Below are 14,145 nucleotides of genomic sequence, written 5' to 3'. Positions count from 1 at the left end.
CTTTTTTTTTTCTCCCCTTTCTTCCTCTCCACCCCCTCCCTTCCCCCCTCCCCCTCCCTCTTCCTCCCAACGCGTCTTTCTGGACGCGCACGATTTCTGGCGCGTCCGATTCTTTCGGCGTTAAAGCGGCTAGCAAATACGCGGTAATTAAAAATGAAGAATTTTAAGCCGCGGAAGTGGGACGCAGTCGGGGCGCTTTGGTATAGCAGTTTTTTACTTTTCCCCGGTAAAGGTTATTTCCCTATTTCTTTCGGGAATTTGAATTTTAAGACCAAAATAAGCGTGAATCTGCGCGGCTTCGTCGGTTCTGGGAATTTTGAGGTTGATACCGTTTATGCCACGATCAGAGCACTGCTGCAGTGCCAGCTTTTGTCGTTATAAAACGTACTGACGCCAAGTTGCTGATCGTTTGGTGGAGGATTTCGACATATTGGCTTGCGATATCCTCCCTCCAAAAAGCAAATGGAGAAGTAAGGATCCCAAAATAGATTTACTTTCTTCTCTGGGATTGCCTTTGTCTTGCTTTGTTCTGCTCTGAATCAGCTGCAGGGCTGTTGGTGCAGTGTATCTCTTTGTTAGAAATCACCACCAGATTTCATTAAGAGTGTAAACAACTAGCAGTCCTACTTCTCTTGAGGGGCTAACGTTTTAATAATAAATTAAGTAGATCTGGGATGCCTTTGCACTGGGGGTATTTTTGCTGTGTAATTCATAATGTCATTGTCTTAATAAAATGTCTTTATGCTCGGGAGTACTGCCTTAAATGACGAAATGTGATGTAAGAGCATGGCTATGTGAAGTACTGAGCATCCCACTGTCGCTAGTGGGGCTGAATTGGCATAAAATGTCGCCTTTGCTAGATTGAATCTGCTCTAAATGCAAATGCAATTAAAAATGTATGGTGCTGCATGTCAAGCATTAATCTTCTGTTTCAGGTATTGTTAATATTCTGCAGCATTAACGCACTTTCAGCTTGCGAAACTGTATAAAAATGTTAATTTTCTGCTAGAATTACAATGTTACTGTTAAAGGACCGTTCCTTATAGCTGCGTTACCTGAATCGGTGTTTCTCGGTGTCACATGGAACATACAGCAGATGGCGATGACGCTGGAGGTGATCTGCCTGGCGAAGATGTGGCCAGAAGTCATGGCCGGCACTGGGATGAGTCTGGGCTTGGAGCAGTGCTGAGAGGGCTTGGGGAGAGGATTGTAGTGGAGCTCCATCCCCATTCCACTCCTAGCAGCTCTCTGGCCATCCACCTCCATTTCTGCCGGCTGGAATAGACAAGAGCCTTGCCAACTGCCCCAGGCCTCTGCTGAGCTCGTTTAGGGAGAGGCAGGTGTGGCTGAGCTGGGGAGAAAACTGGAGCAGAGCTGAGAGGACTATGATGCCAGTGCAGCTCCTGTACTGCTTCCTGCTCTAGCCACACTCTTCGCACTGCATCCCCTTCTCTGCTTCCTCCTGTTCCTGCCTGCACGTCCTCTGTAAATCAGGACGTATTTTGGAGGGCCAGAAGGGAGGAAGCCGTAGGAGGGGATATGAAGCACTTCATGGGGAAACGCGGACAATTTTTTTTTTTTAACAGTGGCTAAGTCGAAACAAATGTGTGCATTTGAATGTTGAAATCCAATACTTAATACAGTGAACCTTCCAGCAAGAACAGGAATATACCAGCAGAGATGGGATTGCATGATAATGGGTTTGAATTTGTACTGTATCTTTCCGGAAAACTTCAATAGAGAAGTAAAACTAGTCTGTAACGAATACTATAAGAACTATAATGTAAATTCTAGTAAAATTGCCTGTAATACCAATTCCAGATGCTTGTTTTTAAAGTGGTAGTTCCTTAAAAAAAAAAATTTCTTTTCCATTAGCACCTGTACTAGAATTTGACTATCTCATCTGTGGAGACTGTGGCAAAGAATTCATGGATTCCTACCTTATGCAGCACTTTGATTGGGCAACATGTGATAATTGCAGGTATTACAAATAATCAGGAGAGGGAAGCTTCATTTTATGTGAAGGTTGCTGGCTGTAATTTAGTTAATTACAATAATTCTGTTTAATTACAAAGGCTGTCAGCAAAGAGACGTTTTTTCAGTAACTTAGTACCTACTGAAAAAATAAATGGAAGTTGAGCGATAATCTCTGTATTTTCCATTATGGAAGTGAAGAACAGCAGCATTGTCTCGCGAGCCTGTCTTGGGATAGGGGACATCAGTAGATTTTTACATAACATTGCGGAAACACGATGTCTTGAGAGCAGTCGGTGTGTTTGTCAGCATGGAAATTAATGTCTGGTTGCAGACTAGAGCTATTCAAAAAGCTGGTAGAACACAGACTGAAGTAGAGCGGGGATTAGGAGAGTGTTTGCTGTCCTAGTGAATTAACCCAGGTAAAGTTAGTACTTTGGTCAGCACAGGTGGGCTGGGAGCGTGGCAGCCAAAGGGCAGAACGCAGAACCCCCACGGGAGGTTACCAGTTGACCTGCAGGGTAAGCAGGAGTTTGGCCTTGAGCGGAAGGCAGTCTCTTACCTTTAACACAGAAAATGCTCCAAAAGCCATCAAGATAACCAGGGCAATGAAACCAACTCTGAAGCGGCCAACCACCCATAAGTGCAAGAATGAATGGGTGGAGGAGGGGAAAAAAAAAAAAGCTCAGAGCTAGGAGTTTGTTCTGAGAGCTTCCCTGCGTACTGCAGGGAGTGGTCAGGGGTGTGGACATGCTGTAGGCAGTTCACAGTCCTTAGAGGCAAAGTGCTGTCTCTTGAAGGTAAGGTGGGTGGAAAAAGGATGTTGTGGAGAGGGCTGGGAGCCTTAGGAGTGGCTTTCCTTCAGACTAAGTATCTCTTGTAGCTGAACGTTTAGAGATTCCTCGGCGCATTAGGTTTTACTGTGAACTTTGAATTCTAGTAAAGCTACGTTTACAGCGGTACTTCCTTGATGACCGTTGCTAGCACTTACTGTTCAGCAGATTGTTCCGGCTCAAGCAATTCAAGTTACACTTCGGTCAGGATTGCGTAAATGCGATTTCTTTTCATTAACTCATAAATGCTGCTGTGGTTACACAGTTTTTTTCGTTATCTGCCTGGCAAAAGTTAAGTCTTTTAAGGTCTTTATTTTACAGTTCCTCTGCTTACTGTCTTGCATTTAGAAACAAGTGCTCTGTTGCTAATCGGTTTCTGGGATCTAGAAGCATATGGAGTGTGTATATTCTCAGGTGATCTGACCTGTCTCACATTACACCTTCTTTCTCTCGACCATGTGTTGGGCTTGTACTTTTGTCCTCTTGAATTGCATCTGGGTTAGGTGCAATTATTCGTAGTCCTTTTAAGTTTCAGTTACTCCCTCTTGTAAGAAAATAGAAGAAAGCCCTTCTAGAACAACAGGCTTCTCAGTCTATGTTTGCTCAAATGGGAGAGTTTTTAAACTTCATTTCTGTAAACCAGTCCTGGAGTTTAGCTAGATTGTTGGAATCCAAAGTTACTTGCATACATAAAAACTGAGAGGATAAGGGCTGCCAGTATTTCAGGAATGTTAGAGGTGATGGGGACTTAGATGTGGTTAGACGTGGTTTTGGGGTGTAGCTTTCTCATCATTATTTTACATCTTCCAGAGATGCTGAAGATAAACATAAGCTTATAACAAGGACAGAAGCAAAAGAAGAGTATCTTCTTAAAGACTGTGACTTAGACAAGAGGGAACCAGTGCTCAGATTCATTGTGAAGAAAAACCCGCATAATTCACGGTGGGGTGACATGAAACTTTATTTAAAACTACAGGTATAGAAACTGTTAGCGTATTTCAGACCTCTTTTTACTCTCGTACAACTTCGGTAGCCAAAATGGTGTCACTTCGCTTCTGATTCCTGAATGATTTTGTCAAAGCGAAGTATATTACGCATTGCTTGTGTAAATTTTCTTTAAAAGAGCTGTGGTCCAAATTCATGAAAACGTCTGTGCTTGAGAGCATTTTAAAGATGTTCATGGACCACAACCTCAGTGGTTTGCACAATTGCAAGTCATGAAGTGCATGGCCTTTCAGTGCTACTCTGAAATGCATGGGGCAGTTGCTGTTGTGTGTGGCCCTTTGTCACTGCGGCCTTGTGTTCACAGCTCTGCCCTCAGAGGCAGCGGGAAAGGCAAGTAGATTTTACGGGGCTCTTGTCACTTGTTTGCTACTTTTATGGGAATCCTGCTGCTTTAGTGGAATATGCGCAAAACTAGAACTGGATTTGACTTTCCTGAGTAAGTTACATCTAGCTGATACTAAAAATCAATGTTGCTTCTTACTGTGAAAGGAATGTTTGCAGGTCAAGAGCAGAGGCAGGTGTGAGGCAGAGGCAAGATTGGGTTGACTTGTGTATGGATAGGGAAAAAATTAAATTTGTGAGAATAGTTTATCATTTTAGGGGAAAAAGAAACACATTTATGTCCATCCTGTAGGTAATCAAGCGTTCTCTTGAAGTCTGGGGTAGTGAAGAATCATTGCAAGAAGCAAAGGAACTCCGCCGTGACAGCAGAGAGAAGATGAAACAGAAGAAGTTTGATAAGAAGGTTAAAGGTAAAGGGTTAAAATTACATACTGCAGTACCTGAAGTAACGTACGGTTCTGTCTGAATTTGTTTCTGCATCTGATTAAAGTGTTTAGAAAGTCCTCGGTGTGGCAAAATGGAGGTTTTCAAGAGCTGTGTGGGTGAGCCCAGAGCAGTCCGGTCTGACCTCATAGCTGACTATTTTGGGCGGAGGGTTGGACCGAAGATCTGAGGTCCCTTCCAACCTGAATTACCCTGTTGTCCTATGGACATGATTAAAGTGACAGAAATCAATTACGACGGTTCATTATGGTGTTTTAAATTTTTTGGTATGGCCTGGAGTGTGCCATAGTTGGATAGATTGTTCCTGTTACTTCTCCTGTCTTGTGGAGAGCATGGATTTTTGTGGCAGTGGGTTATGATTCTGTCATACATCTGCCTTCAGGTGGAGTAACTGTAAATGAAGGTAGAAGATGCCTTTTCTCACTGTTCACAGCATTCCCACCTGCTGTTTTTACTGCTCGTTATCCTTGTTTTTTCCTGATAAATAAGTATTTAGGAGAGTATTCAATGGGTGGAACTTTCGGAAAATACTTTCGGCACAGACATGCTAGTAATTTCAGAAAAGACTGCATGTTTGTTTCTTTGCAAGAGCTGTGGCGTACCGTGACATCTGTGCTGCCATAGCATCCACGCTGCACTGTGGGTCGGCATTGACAGAGGCAGAAAGCGTAAGCTGGCTGTGCTGGTATTGTCTGGAGGAGGCAGAACGTGAGACTGAGCAAATAACCCCTGTCTTGACCGTTGGTGTTCAGCGCACCGTAGTCAAGATGTCAGAGTTCAGTGCAAGTACAGGCCTTAACGTGACCAAGTTTGCAGCCTGAATGGCTTGGCTCAAAACAGGGCTACGTTTTGCTGTTCGGCGTGCTTGCCACCCCCTTGCAACGTCCGGATAATATCTTGGGGCTCAACTGCCAGCCTGTGCTTTCTTGAAAACCCGCTGACTTCACTGCGGCTGCTGCAGAGGCAACTCGCGTTATTGGGCAGAAAGCTGAGAGAATGCCAGCTCATTCGGGAGGCTTACTGTGACCTGAATGAAAAGTACTCTTTCTCGGTCATGTAAAACAATGAGGTGTTTTATAAAAACTTTCCCTCTGCATTCCACCTACCCCTTTTAGATACCTTTGAATGGCTTCATGTAAAATGGCGGTGGGCAACATGTACATAGTCCAGATGGAGAATCTTCTCCTGTGAGGTCTTGTTCTTATCCTCTAAGGGAAGGATAAGAACAAGACCTTGTAGTTCTTATCCTCTAAAATATGCAAACGAGGTGAAGATTGCAAGGCAAGTCAGAGCTTGTTCTTGCAGTAGCAGATTCTCACCCAAAATTTGTGGAAGATGGGCAACAAGCAGATCGTCATCTGTAGTCCTCAGAAGGGTGGTTAGCTTGAGTTTTATTAACCATTATTTAAGATTTATTAAAATCTTAAAAATTTCTTGTATTTCTCATCAGAACTCCGCCGTGCCGTGAGGAGTAGTTTGTGGAAGAAAGAAGCTAGTATCCATGAACATGAGTATGGACCAGAAGAAAACATTGATGAAGATACATATAAAAAGACCTGTACTGTATGTGGCCATGAATTAACTTATGAGAAGATGTAGTGTTAATCTGTTGGTTTTTTTTTTAAATTATCTTTTTAATGGTATTTTGTATTAAAGTCAAATAAAAGCTAATTATGAACAAGCTGTTGCTGAATTCTAATAAAGAATGATGCTCCTCGGTTGGAAGAAGCTGTTCAGTAAGCTTTGCCTTTCAAGCTACATCGTAGGATAGAATTTAACATTTTTAACAGTTCAATAAGTTGGTACTTCATAGGCCAAAAGATTTCATACGCTGATGAAACGAAGGTGAACTTCCCACTACTTGCCTGCTTCCCTTAGAGGAGGAAGGCCCTGTGTTTTGTCTGAACCGTTTGGTTTCCAGTAACTGTCATGGGCAGGCAGAGGGCAACTAGCTGATAAAGCACCTCCTCCGGCGGTTGGAGACTGTGTCACGAGGTGGGTTCCCTTTCTGCTTGGATTGGGAGGTTCAACTCCATTAAAGGAGAATTCTGGTTGGGAAAGGAGAATTCTTTCTCAAAAGGGAAGCCATGTGCTCCTGGGGAAGTTCTGACACATCTCTACCATGTTTCATAGGAGAGAGTCCTTAAGTGTATCCTCTACTGCTTTTTTTCCATGTTTTGCACCAAAAACGAAGGTGACAGCTTACAATACAACTTCACCCTTATCATTTACAATTTTCTGACAAATACCTATTCTTGGGGGAGGGGGGGAAGTTCAAATTTCACATCTTCAGTTCTCGCAGCTGTTGTAGAATGCTTGCGGAAATGGCTGAAGTGAAGGAATGTGCTCTAGGCATGATCTGCCATTGTAAATGGGGCATGTATCGTAAATCTCCCCTCTGGAGACTTCTTGGGGGAGCCTGGGCCACTGTGGCTGTGCAGAGCTGAAACGTTACAGGAGGAGAGAGAGGTGTCTGGGAGGGCGGATGATGGTTCCAGTAATACGCCTTCGCTTCTTCAGTGCCCTCCCATGGTCTGCAGCCCGCAGTGACCCACCTTCCCACCAGGCACGCACGACTCGGGGGCCCTGCGAGGCCTAGGAAAGTGGCATGTGGGGTTGGCTGGAGGGCAAGAGGCAGGTCCTGGCAGAGCTTTTGGAGGTAGTCCTCCAGGTCACGGTTCTGTGACCTGGTGGTGTCCTGGGACCCAAAACTCCTCTCTGGGGCACCTGGGTGGTGTGTGCTGGCTGCTGAATCACCTCTGGGCAGGCCGCAGCAGCCACTCCTCAGCAACCACCACCGGCCCACCCCTGCCTCACCTCCCGCAGCACCGCCCAGAAGACAGGAGGTGGCAAGGGAGAGGGAGAATTTCGACATCAGCACCCTCCTGGCATCTTGCCTCGCTTGGCTGCGCAGGTGTGGGAAGCGTGTTAGATCAGCCCATAGCTCAAGGAGCTGGTGTGTTAGTCAGGGTACCAGCAACAGAGCAGGGGAAACGAAACTGCTCCAAACCCGACTTCATCTAACACCAGCACAACCCTGCCATGACTGCTTTCCTTCAGTGGCCCCAAAACAGGTAGGACAAACACTCCCAGTAGTAACCTCCTTCACCTTTGTTTATTTTTGTCTTTAATTGTGCATTTTTTCCAACCACATCACATTTCTACAGCATCTTTACACTATCCGCCGCCACCTCATGCTTCAGCAGTTCCAAGTTTCTCCAGTTAGATGCTGGTGTCACTATGCAAGCGTCTCGTTCTCTTTCCTACAGATCCAACCAGTTTCCCAGTCAAGTCAGGTGTACGCCACCTACAAAGAGGGGAAGGTTTCCTACAGACTCAAGAAATGTAATCAAAGCCCATGCTCACCATGGAAGTCAAATCAATTTTGAAAGATGTTGCTATTTGGTTTTAAATCACAGGATTACGCTCAGGCATTTGCAACTGGATCCCCAGCACCCATATTTGCAAGGCTCAGAGGAAGTTACAGGTTTGCAAGTTTAAACTGCATTATCACTTTTACAGAAGTCACATTTATAGTCAGTCCCCTATTAGTTAATATCAGAACTCTGATACTGATCTGAGCCAGTGAAAAAACTATTAAACCCCAATTAAAACCTCTACAGTATTAAATGTTTCTTAAAAAAACTATTTGATTACTCAAGAACATTAACAGAGAAATACTTGAAGCAGAAGTCTGTGCATAACCGACAAAACCCTTGCATAAAGCAAATTTACAACAATTAACAGCATATCCTGAAAGAATGGAGGGATCAGTCAAATCGGAAAGGGCAAGCAGAGAAAGCAGAATTAACAGATCTAAGTCTATGAGGATATATGGGATTGCTACAGGCCACACACAAACTTACGTCAACACTCAAAGTAGAAAGTTCCGTTTTTTACCCTCCTCTCTTGATCAGGACATCAGTTGGTCAACATACAGATGAAATGCATTAATAGGTATAATACTTGAAAGAATAACTGGTACAGGAACAAAATTACTCAAAAGCTCATCACTTTCTAAGCTTAAACTGAATAGCACTGCATATGAAATTCTTTAAACATTCATCTGCAGAATGAAGAAACCATAAACAGCGTGTAAATACACTGCACGCCGACGGACCTGAGCACCTAAGGCAGTGCCTTTGCCATTCATCACTGCTTACCGTAACACAGACCACTCTGGTTTGGCGTTTATGTATGCAATGTTGTTTGCATAACTCAAAACTAAGGCTACTCTATTTTCAGGATGTGTTTTCCCCATCTAAGTCTCCTGTGAGATATCACTTAATTTAGCATTAAAATGCTTTCTGAAGACATGGGAGCCACGTGCTGTTGTCACATTTTAAAGCAAGGGAAGGGCAGCAGATGCGGCCACCGCAAAGCAGTTGTTACTAAGCCAGATGAGGTGAGGGCACTTGGTTCATCCACTGTCACTACCAGAAAGATTTCTGGCATCACTGCAGGCCTGCAGGTCCAGCCCAGAGCAAGCTCGGCAGCCCAACTAGTTACAGGTGGAAATAAAGGAACAAGCTGAACACTGCACTGCCCTCTCCCCTGGCATCTGGGGCTGGAGCTCCCAACAGCCAGGTGAGGCTTGCAGTACGGAAGTCAAAAGCTTGTTCCACTCCAACTCTTGCTTACTGCCTCTATTTTCAGTGAAGACTGCTGCCAGGAGCAGTTCATGATTCTCTGACCATCTGCAAAAAGGATTGCATTTTCCAGAAGCTGTCCATGAAGTTCCTCTACTGATTGTTTATAGCTACTGTAATAAGACACTAGACAATACATTTAAAAAACATATTTCAATTGTATTACAACCATGTTCTTTCAAACTGTGAAAATCTAGCTGGCTTGGTAATAAACAAATCCATATGCTCTATACTACTTTGAAAGCTTAACTCAACTGTTTCACATGCCCAAAGTTAAAGACACTTTTCCTGTGCCATACTAGAGAGCTTACCACACTGCGCACTGAGAAGGTGCATTCCCTTTCATACTCACAAAACACTACGAACGGTTTCTCATTTCTGCAATTCCTTTGATTTAAGGGCCAGGCAGAGGTAACAATTGTTTGGGAGGGGGTTGTTTGGTTTTTTTGCCCAATTTTTATTTTTATATAAACAACGGGAGAAACAAAAACACTATCATGAAGTCAAGAGTCAAACCAAATTAAAAGACAACACAAAGAATTCATACTTTACTTCATGTCTATCCCCTATCAGTCGTATCTTGTAAGGCTTGTGATGCTTACACAGTTTGCTGTTGGTTAGAGTACTGTATTGTTTTATGCAGGAGCACATGAAAGCCAGTTTTAGTCAAAAGTTTCTTCCATCCCCATGTCAAGTTTTCCCATTAAAAAAGAAAAAATTAAATTTGTTAAAGTCCTGCAGACAAGACTCCGCCCGTGAATAATCCTCAGGCCTGCAGAGCACAGAACTGCTGAAACACGGCCAGTATGTGGTGGTCCAGTTCAGCTGTAAACAGGAGGTTCTCTAGGGTTACCATGTACTGCTGGATTATCTGGTGATGCTGGCAGATAAAAAACAAAAACAAAACACAAACCTTTATTGTTTTCATTTATCTTTATGTAAGAACAGGCAGAGAAGCCAAGGCATGTAAGAATCACAGGTCAAATGTTTTCAAAATTGTTAAGCACATCATCTTTCCACAACACACCAGCCACTGACAAGAAAAGCATAATGCAGATCCACTACTGATTCCAAGAAAAAAGCATGTGCTGTCTGTCTTGAGAAGCACTGTGCTCCCTGTAGCTCTTCACTCCTGGACCCTGAATTGTGTGCAGGATACCATGCAACTGCAGAGATATCCTAGGAGAATCATAATACTTGCTTTCCTCTGAAGCCACATCTACTAGCAGGGAAGGGTTCAGCCCAGGGGAGAATTATACCACCACCCTCATTCTTCAACATATCTTCTGCTCGCACAGGTATCATTTTCTATTACTATCACTTTCATCCAGCCACCTGTGCTTGTTACCCGATTTAATATAGAGCCAAGAATTCAAAAATTATTTTTAATAGATATTTCTGCATCTTATTAAAAGGAATTCTGCAATATTTTAATCCGCTTATTTAAAAGACATCTATTTTAGTATTCTTGTTCACTCACAACTTTGCCCTTGCTATAAACACACAGTTAAGAGGAGTTCAGCGAAATTCATAATCACACCTCAGTACCTTTTTGCAGTATGCTCACAGTGTGGGAATTAATCAAGCACCAGTCACTCCACCAGCCTGTGGCAGAAATGTGGCCAGAGCCAGAGCGTTACGACCTAGCCCCACACCTTCAGCCTTCAGAGAAGACGTGCTGCTGCCACCTACTGCTACTCCCACGGAGTGCTCAGCTCTCCAGCCACAAAGCTTGTCTATCCAGCATGTCCCTGCCCACAGCCTTCGAAACTGAGAAATGAAACTTACCTGTAGGAAGATCTGTTGCAACCTCTCTATACAGCTCTTGTACCAAGGTGTAAATACATCGATTCCACCAGTTTCACAGCGCACTAAGTGCTCAGTTAACAACATAATGAAACGCTGCAGGAGAGGAAAAAAAAAAACCCCAAATTTATTCACTCTTGTCAAACGAAAGCAGGATCCTAACCTCAGGTGAGAGGATCTGGGGGACAGAAGCCTTGAACAGCAATGTGAGAACAGTTATTTTGTTTGGCAAATACTGAATTTAGTAGGCAAATAAAAGGCAGTTACCTTCAGGTTGTTCCGGAAACATATGCTAGCAGAACTCCTCTGCTCCTGAGCACTTGAAACTGAACAGATCTGCTCAGAAGCAGTCTTTGCAGGGGGATGATCTGAATTGACTCTAACCCATAGTAAACCCATCAACCCCTTCCCATATTCTTATTCCAAGAAGATGCTTGAGATGCAGGTGACACTGAAAGCTTATAAATCCAGTAACTTTAAAACCTGAAAGTGAAGAAAGACTGCCCATCGTTACCTGGAATATAACAAGGAAGAGATTCTTTTGCTCGCTCTGGGCTGACTCTACTTTCTCCTGCAAACGCTCTATCTGCTCTTCTAGTGGTCCATCTTCCCGATCGCTGCTTCGGTCATCGTCATCATCATCATCATCACTGTCTCGCTGTAAGTGACAACAACACAAGACTAACTAGCAACCTGGCTACCTGTGGATACTGTTAATGCCCTCCTGTTCCACATGCGAAAAGGGCTGCAGAGAAACTGAAGAGCAGCAACTGAAGCTGCTCTGTAGCTTGGTAAGTATTGTATTTTGAAGGACATTTACTTCGAATATAATTCAGGAAAGAGTTTGGGAGGACAAATGCCAATATGGGAAAGCCCTGAAAAAAAATATCAAGGTTTCAGAGAAACCAGAGCAAGCTTAAAGATTTACTAGTCTTTTATTTAGTGGAAACACAATAAAAGGTAATACCCCTGCTGACTTTATTATTACCAGATAATGAACAGCTTTTTAAAAAAGATCCGGCGTAGATTTTTTTAAATTGTGTCCACTGCAGCAGGGCAGGCATTCAATGAACAGTTCTGAAATCTCACAGCTCCAAAAAATAAAGCACATTTGTGCAAGAACTCAGATGAATCCAGCTGGTTAGCACAAAAGGAAGACTAGAGACTGTAGCCCGTGGTGCTAAAGTGGGGACTCCCTATATTCACGATCAAAAGGAGTGCTCTCAGACTAGAAAGGTCAGCATGGAAAGCAAACTACTAACTAGGAACATGGCATGTTCTCATTGCCTCAAAAACAAATCAAACAATACAACAACAAGACACAAAATACCCATAAGTACCAGGCTTGGGAGCTCAGGTAACAAAGTCTTACACAAGACTGCAAGGGATATAGGAGGAAAAGCAGAATCTGATGGATTATGGTACATTCAAATACAGCTATTACTTCAGTCTCACAGGATTGTTTCTGTGCAAAAATACCCACAAATTAACAGCTCAAAACTTCAAAAATTTGTAAAAGGAGCATGTGCAACTTGTGACAAATATAGGGCCATGTGTTAACTCACCTACTGCACAGCCAATGAAACTCCAAATCAGAAGATAGTTACAGCTTTGAATCAGCGTAAAAGATAAAAACTTACCAGAGCAAGTGAGAATTTAATTTTATTCTCTCTATAGGAACTTGCTTTTTCCCCAGCTACATAAGTTTCCTGAACTCAAAACGCTAAAGGACCAATAGGACCTAAGAGAAAGCATTTAAGCCTCGGACTCATTCCGTAGTAAGGCAATCCACTTCATGCTGGGGACATCAAAACTTGACAGCTTGCTTCCTCTAAAAGTAATGGTCATGCAGCAGAGCAACAGCCTGCAGAACTACTCACTGTTGCATACAAATGTTTCTTCCTGGCACAATACTCATTTAAAGTACTCACTGATAAAGAGCTGCAGCAAGAGACAATTACAGAAATGAAAACACTGGTGTATTTGTTTAGAGACGCCAGAGAAGCTCTTTGCCTCACAGTAAGATCAATGACTGCATCTAGGCCTTCAATAATCACGGGCATTTATTAACTGCTGATCAATGTAGACTGAGGATGCAAGCAACTAGGATGGCTGTTGCTGGGAGTGCTGGGGAAACAAGATGAAGGGGCTGGGATGAACCGACACTGGCAAACTGCGAGGCATTAGTGATCTCTCAACAGAAACTTCTGGAAAAATGACTGACTTGTGCAGGTTTCTTCAAAAACCATCAGCCGCCTCTGTGCCATGTGCCAAATTCTGACATCAACTTCGCCCAAAGTTTTGGAGCTAACTAAGGGTTTTACGCAGGTAATCATGCTCGCAGACTACATACAAACACAGAAATTCTCTCTTGCTCTCTGCAACTCTCAACGTGTTTATAAACTGACTTCATTCTATCATGACTAAGTATTGCATTCAGCCAAGCTTCCTTGGGCCCCATCTTTTGCAGCTGCCACAGAAGACACTCTCTCACCCCATTTTACTGTGCCACTTGAGACAACAGAACACAACAGCGGCTGCTTGCTCATCAGTTTGTTGTATATAGTAACCCAGATCATGCAAAGGTATTCAGAAAAATAAGCTGGAAGAAGGAAGTGACAGATACCAGTGTCAGAATCCAGCAGCATCCATCAGAAGAACAGAAACAGCCAACTTTTCATTAGCAAATAGCTGTTTCCGTGCACTTCTGCATGGAAGCCACAAGAGTACTCTTTAACAGAACTTACTGTAAATAATTTGTAACTGTTTTTATTGTTATCTAATAAGGTAATTGGAATCCACATTAGAAGGCAAGTGGAAGACATGCTTGTATTGGAAGAGAAACTTGTGAAACAGAGCTTGAACAGAGCAAATACATATGAATTCCGTTAAAGATTTTACTGAATTCTTAGGTTATAGCTACCATTAGAAAGGCGGACTGAGAACACGCGTCTGGTTTTTGATGTCTTAGTGCTACAAATGACCACATGTCTGCAGACATGTTTCCTGATAAACATATTTATTCAGTCCTTCCCCAAACCAACTGTGCGTCAGTCTGACAGCATGCAGGTTTGTATAACTTAGCTTAAAAT

At 43.2% G+C, this 14,145-nt stretch overlaps 2 protein-coding genes across 2 annotated transcripts in view; one reads left to right on the top strand and one right to left on the bottom strand.

Annotated features, from left to right (window-relative positions):
• The window catches only part of XPA (xeroderma pigmentosum, complementation group A), an 8,642-nt gene extending 2,363 nt beyond the window's left edge, over positions 1-6,279 (top strand). The window contains exons 2-6 of the mRNA XM_009328984.1: positions 399-470; positions 1,876-1,981; positions 3,618-3,783; positions 4,447-4,564; positions 6,049-6,279. Coding sequence (XP_009327259.1) covers positions 399-470; positions 1,876-1,981; positions 3,618-3,783; positions 4,447-4,564; positions 6,049-6,197 — 611 coding nt within the window. The 3' untranslated portion in view covers positions 6,198-6,279. The remainder of the gene's footprint in view (positions 1-398; positions 471-1,875; positions 1,982-3,617; positions 3,784-4,446; positions 4,565-6,048) is intronic.
• Positions 6,280-7,688: 1,409 nt separating this feature from the next.
• Positions 7,689-14,145, bottom strand: part of NCBP1 (nuclear cap binding protein subunit 1, 80kDa) — a gene marked incomplete at its 5' end in the record, with an annotated part of 32,269 nt that continues 25,812 nt past the window's right edge. Inside the window, 3 exons of the mRNA XM_009328983.1 lie at positions 7,689-10,127; positions 11,036-11,149; positions 11,568-11,711. Of these exons, the coding sequence (XP_009327258.1) occupies positions 10,014-10,127; positions 11,036-11,149; positions 11,568-11,711 (372 nt within the window). The remainder of the gene's footprint in view (positions 10,128-11,035; positions 11,150-11,567; positions 11,712-14,145) is intronic.

Source organism: Pygoscelis adeliae, unplaced genomic scaffold, assembly GCF_000699105.1.
Source record: "Pygoscelis adeliae isolate BGI_AS28 unplaced genomic scaffold, ASM69910v1 Scaffold127, whole genome shotgun sequence".
NCBI classification, from domain to species: domain Eukaryota; kingdom Metazoa; phylum Chordata; class Aves; order Sphenisciformes; family Spheniscidae; genus Pygoscelis; species Pygoscelis adeliae.
The sequence above is the reverse complement of the archived record's forward strand: the minus strand, read 5'-3'. Positions and strand labels throughout refer to the sequence as shown.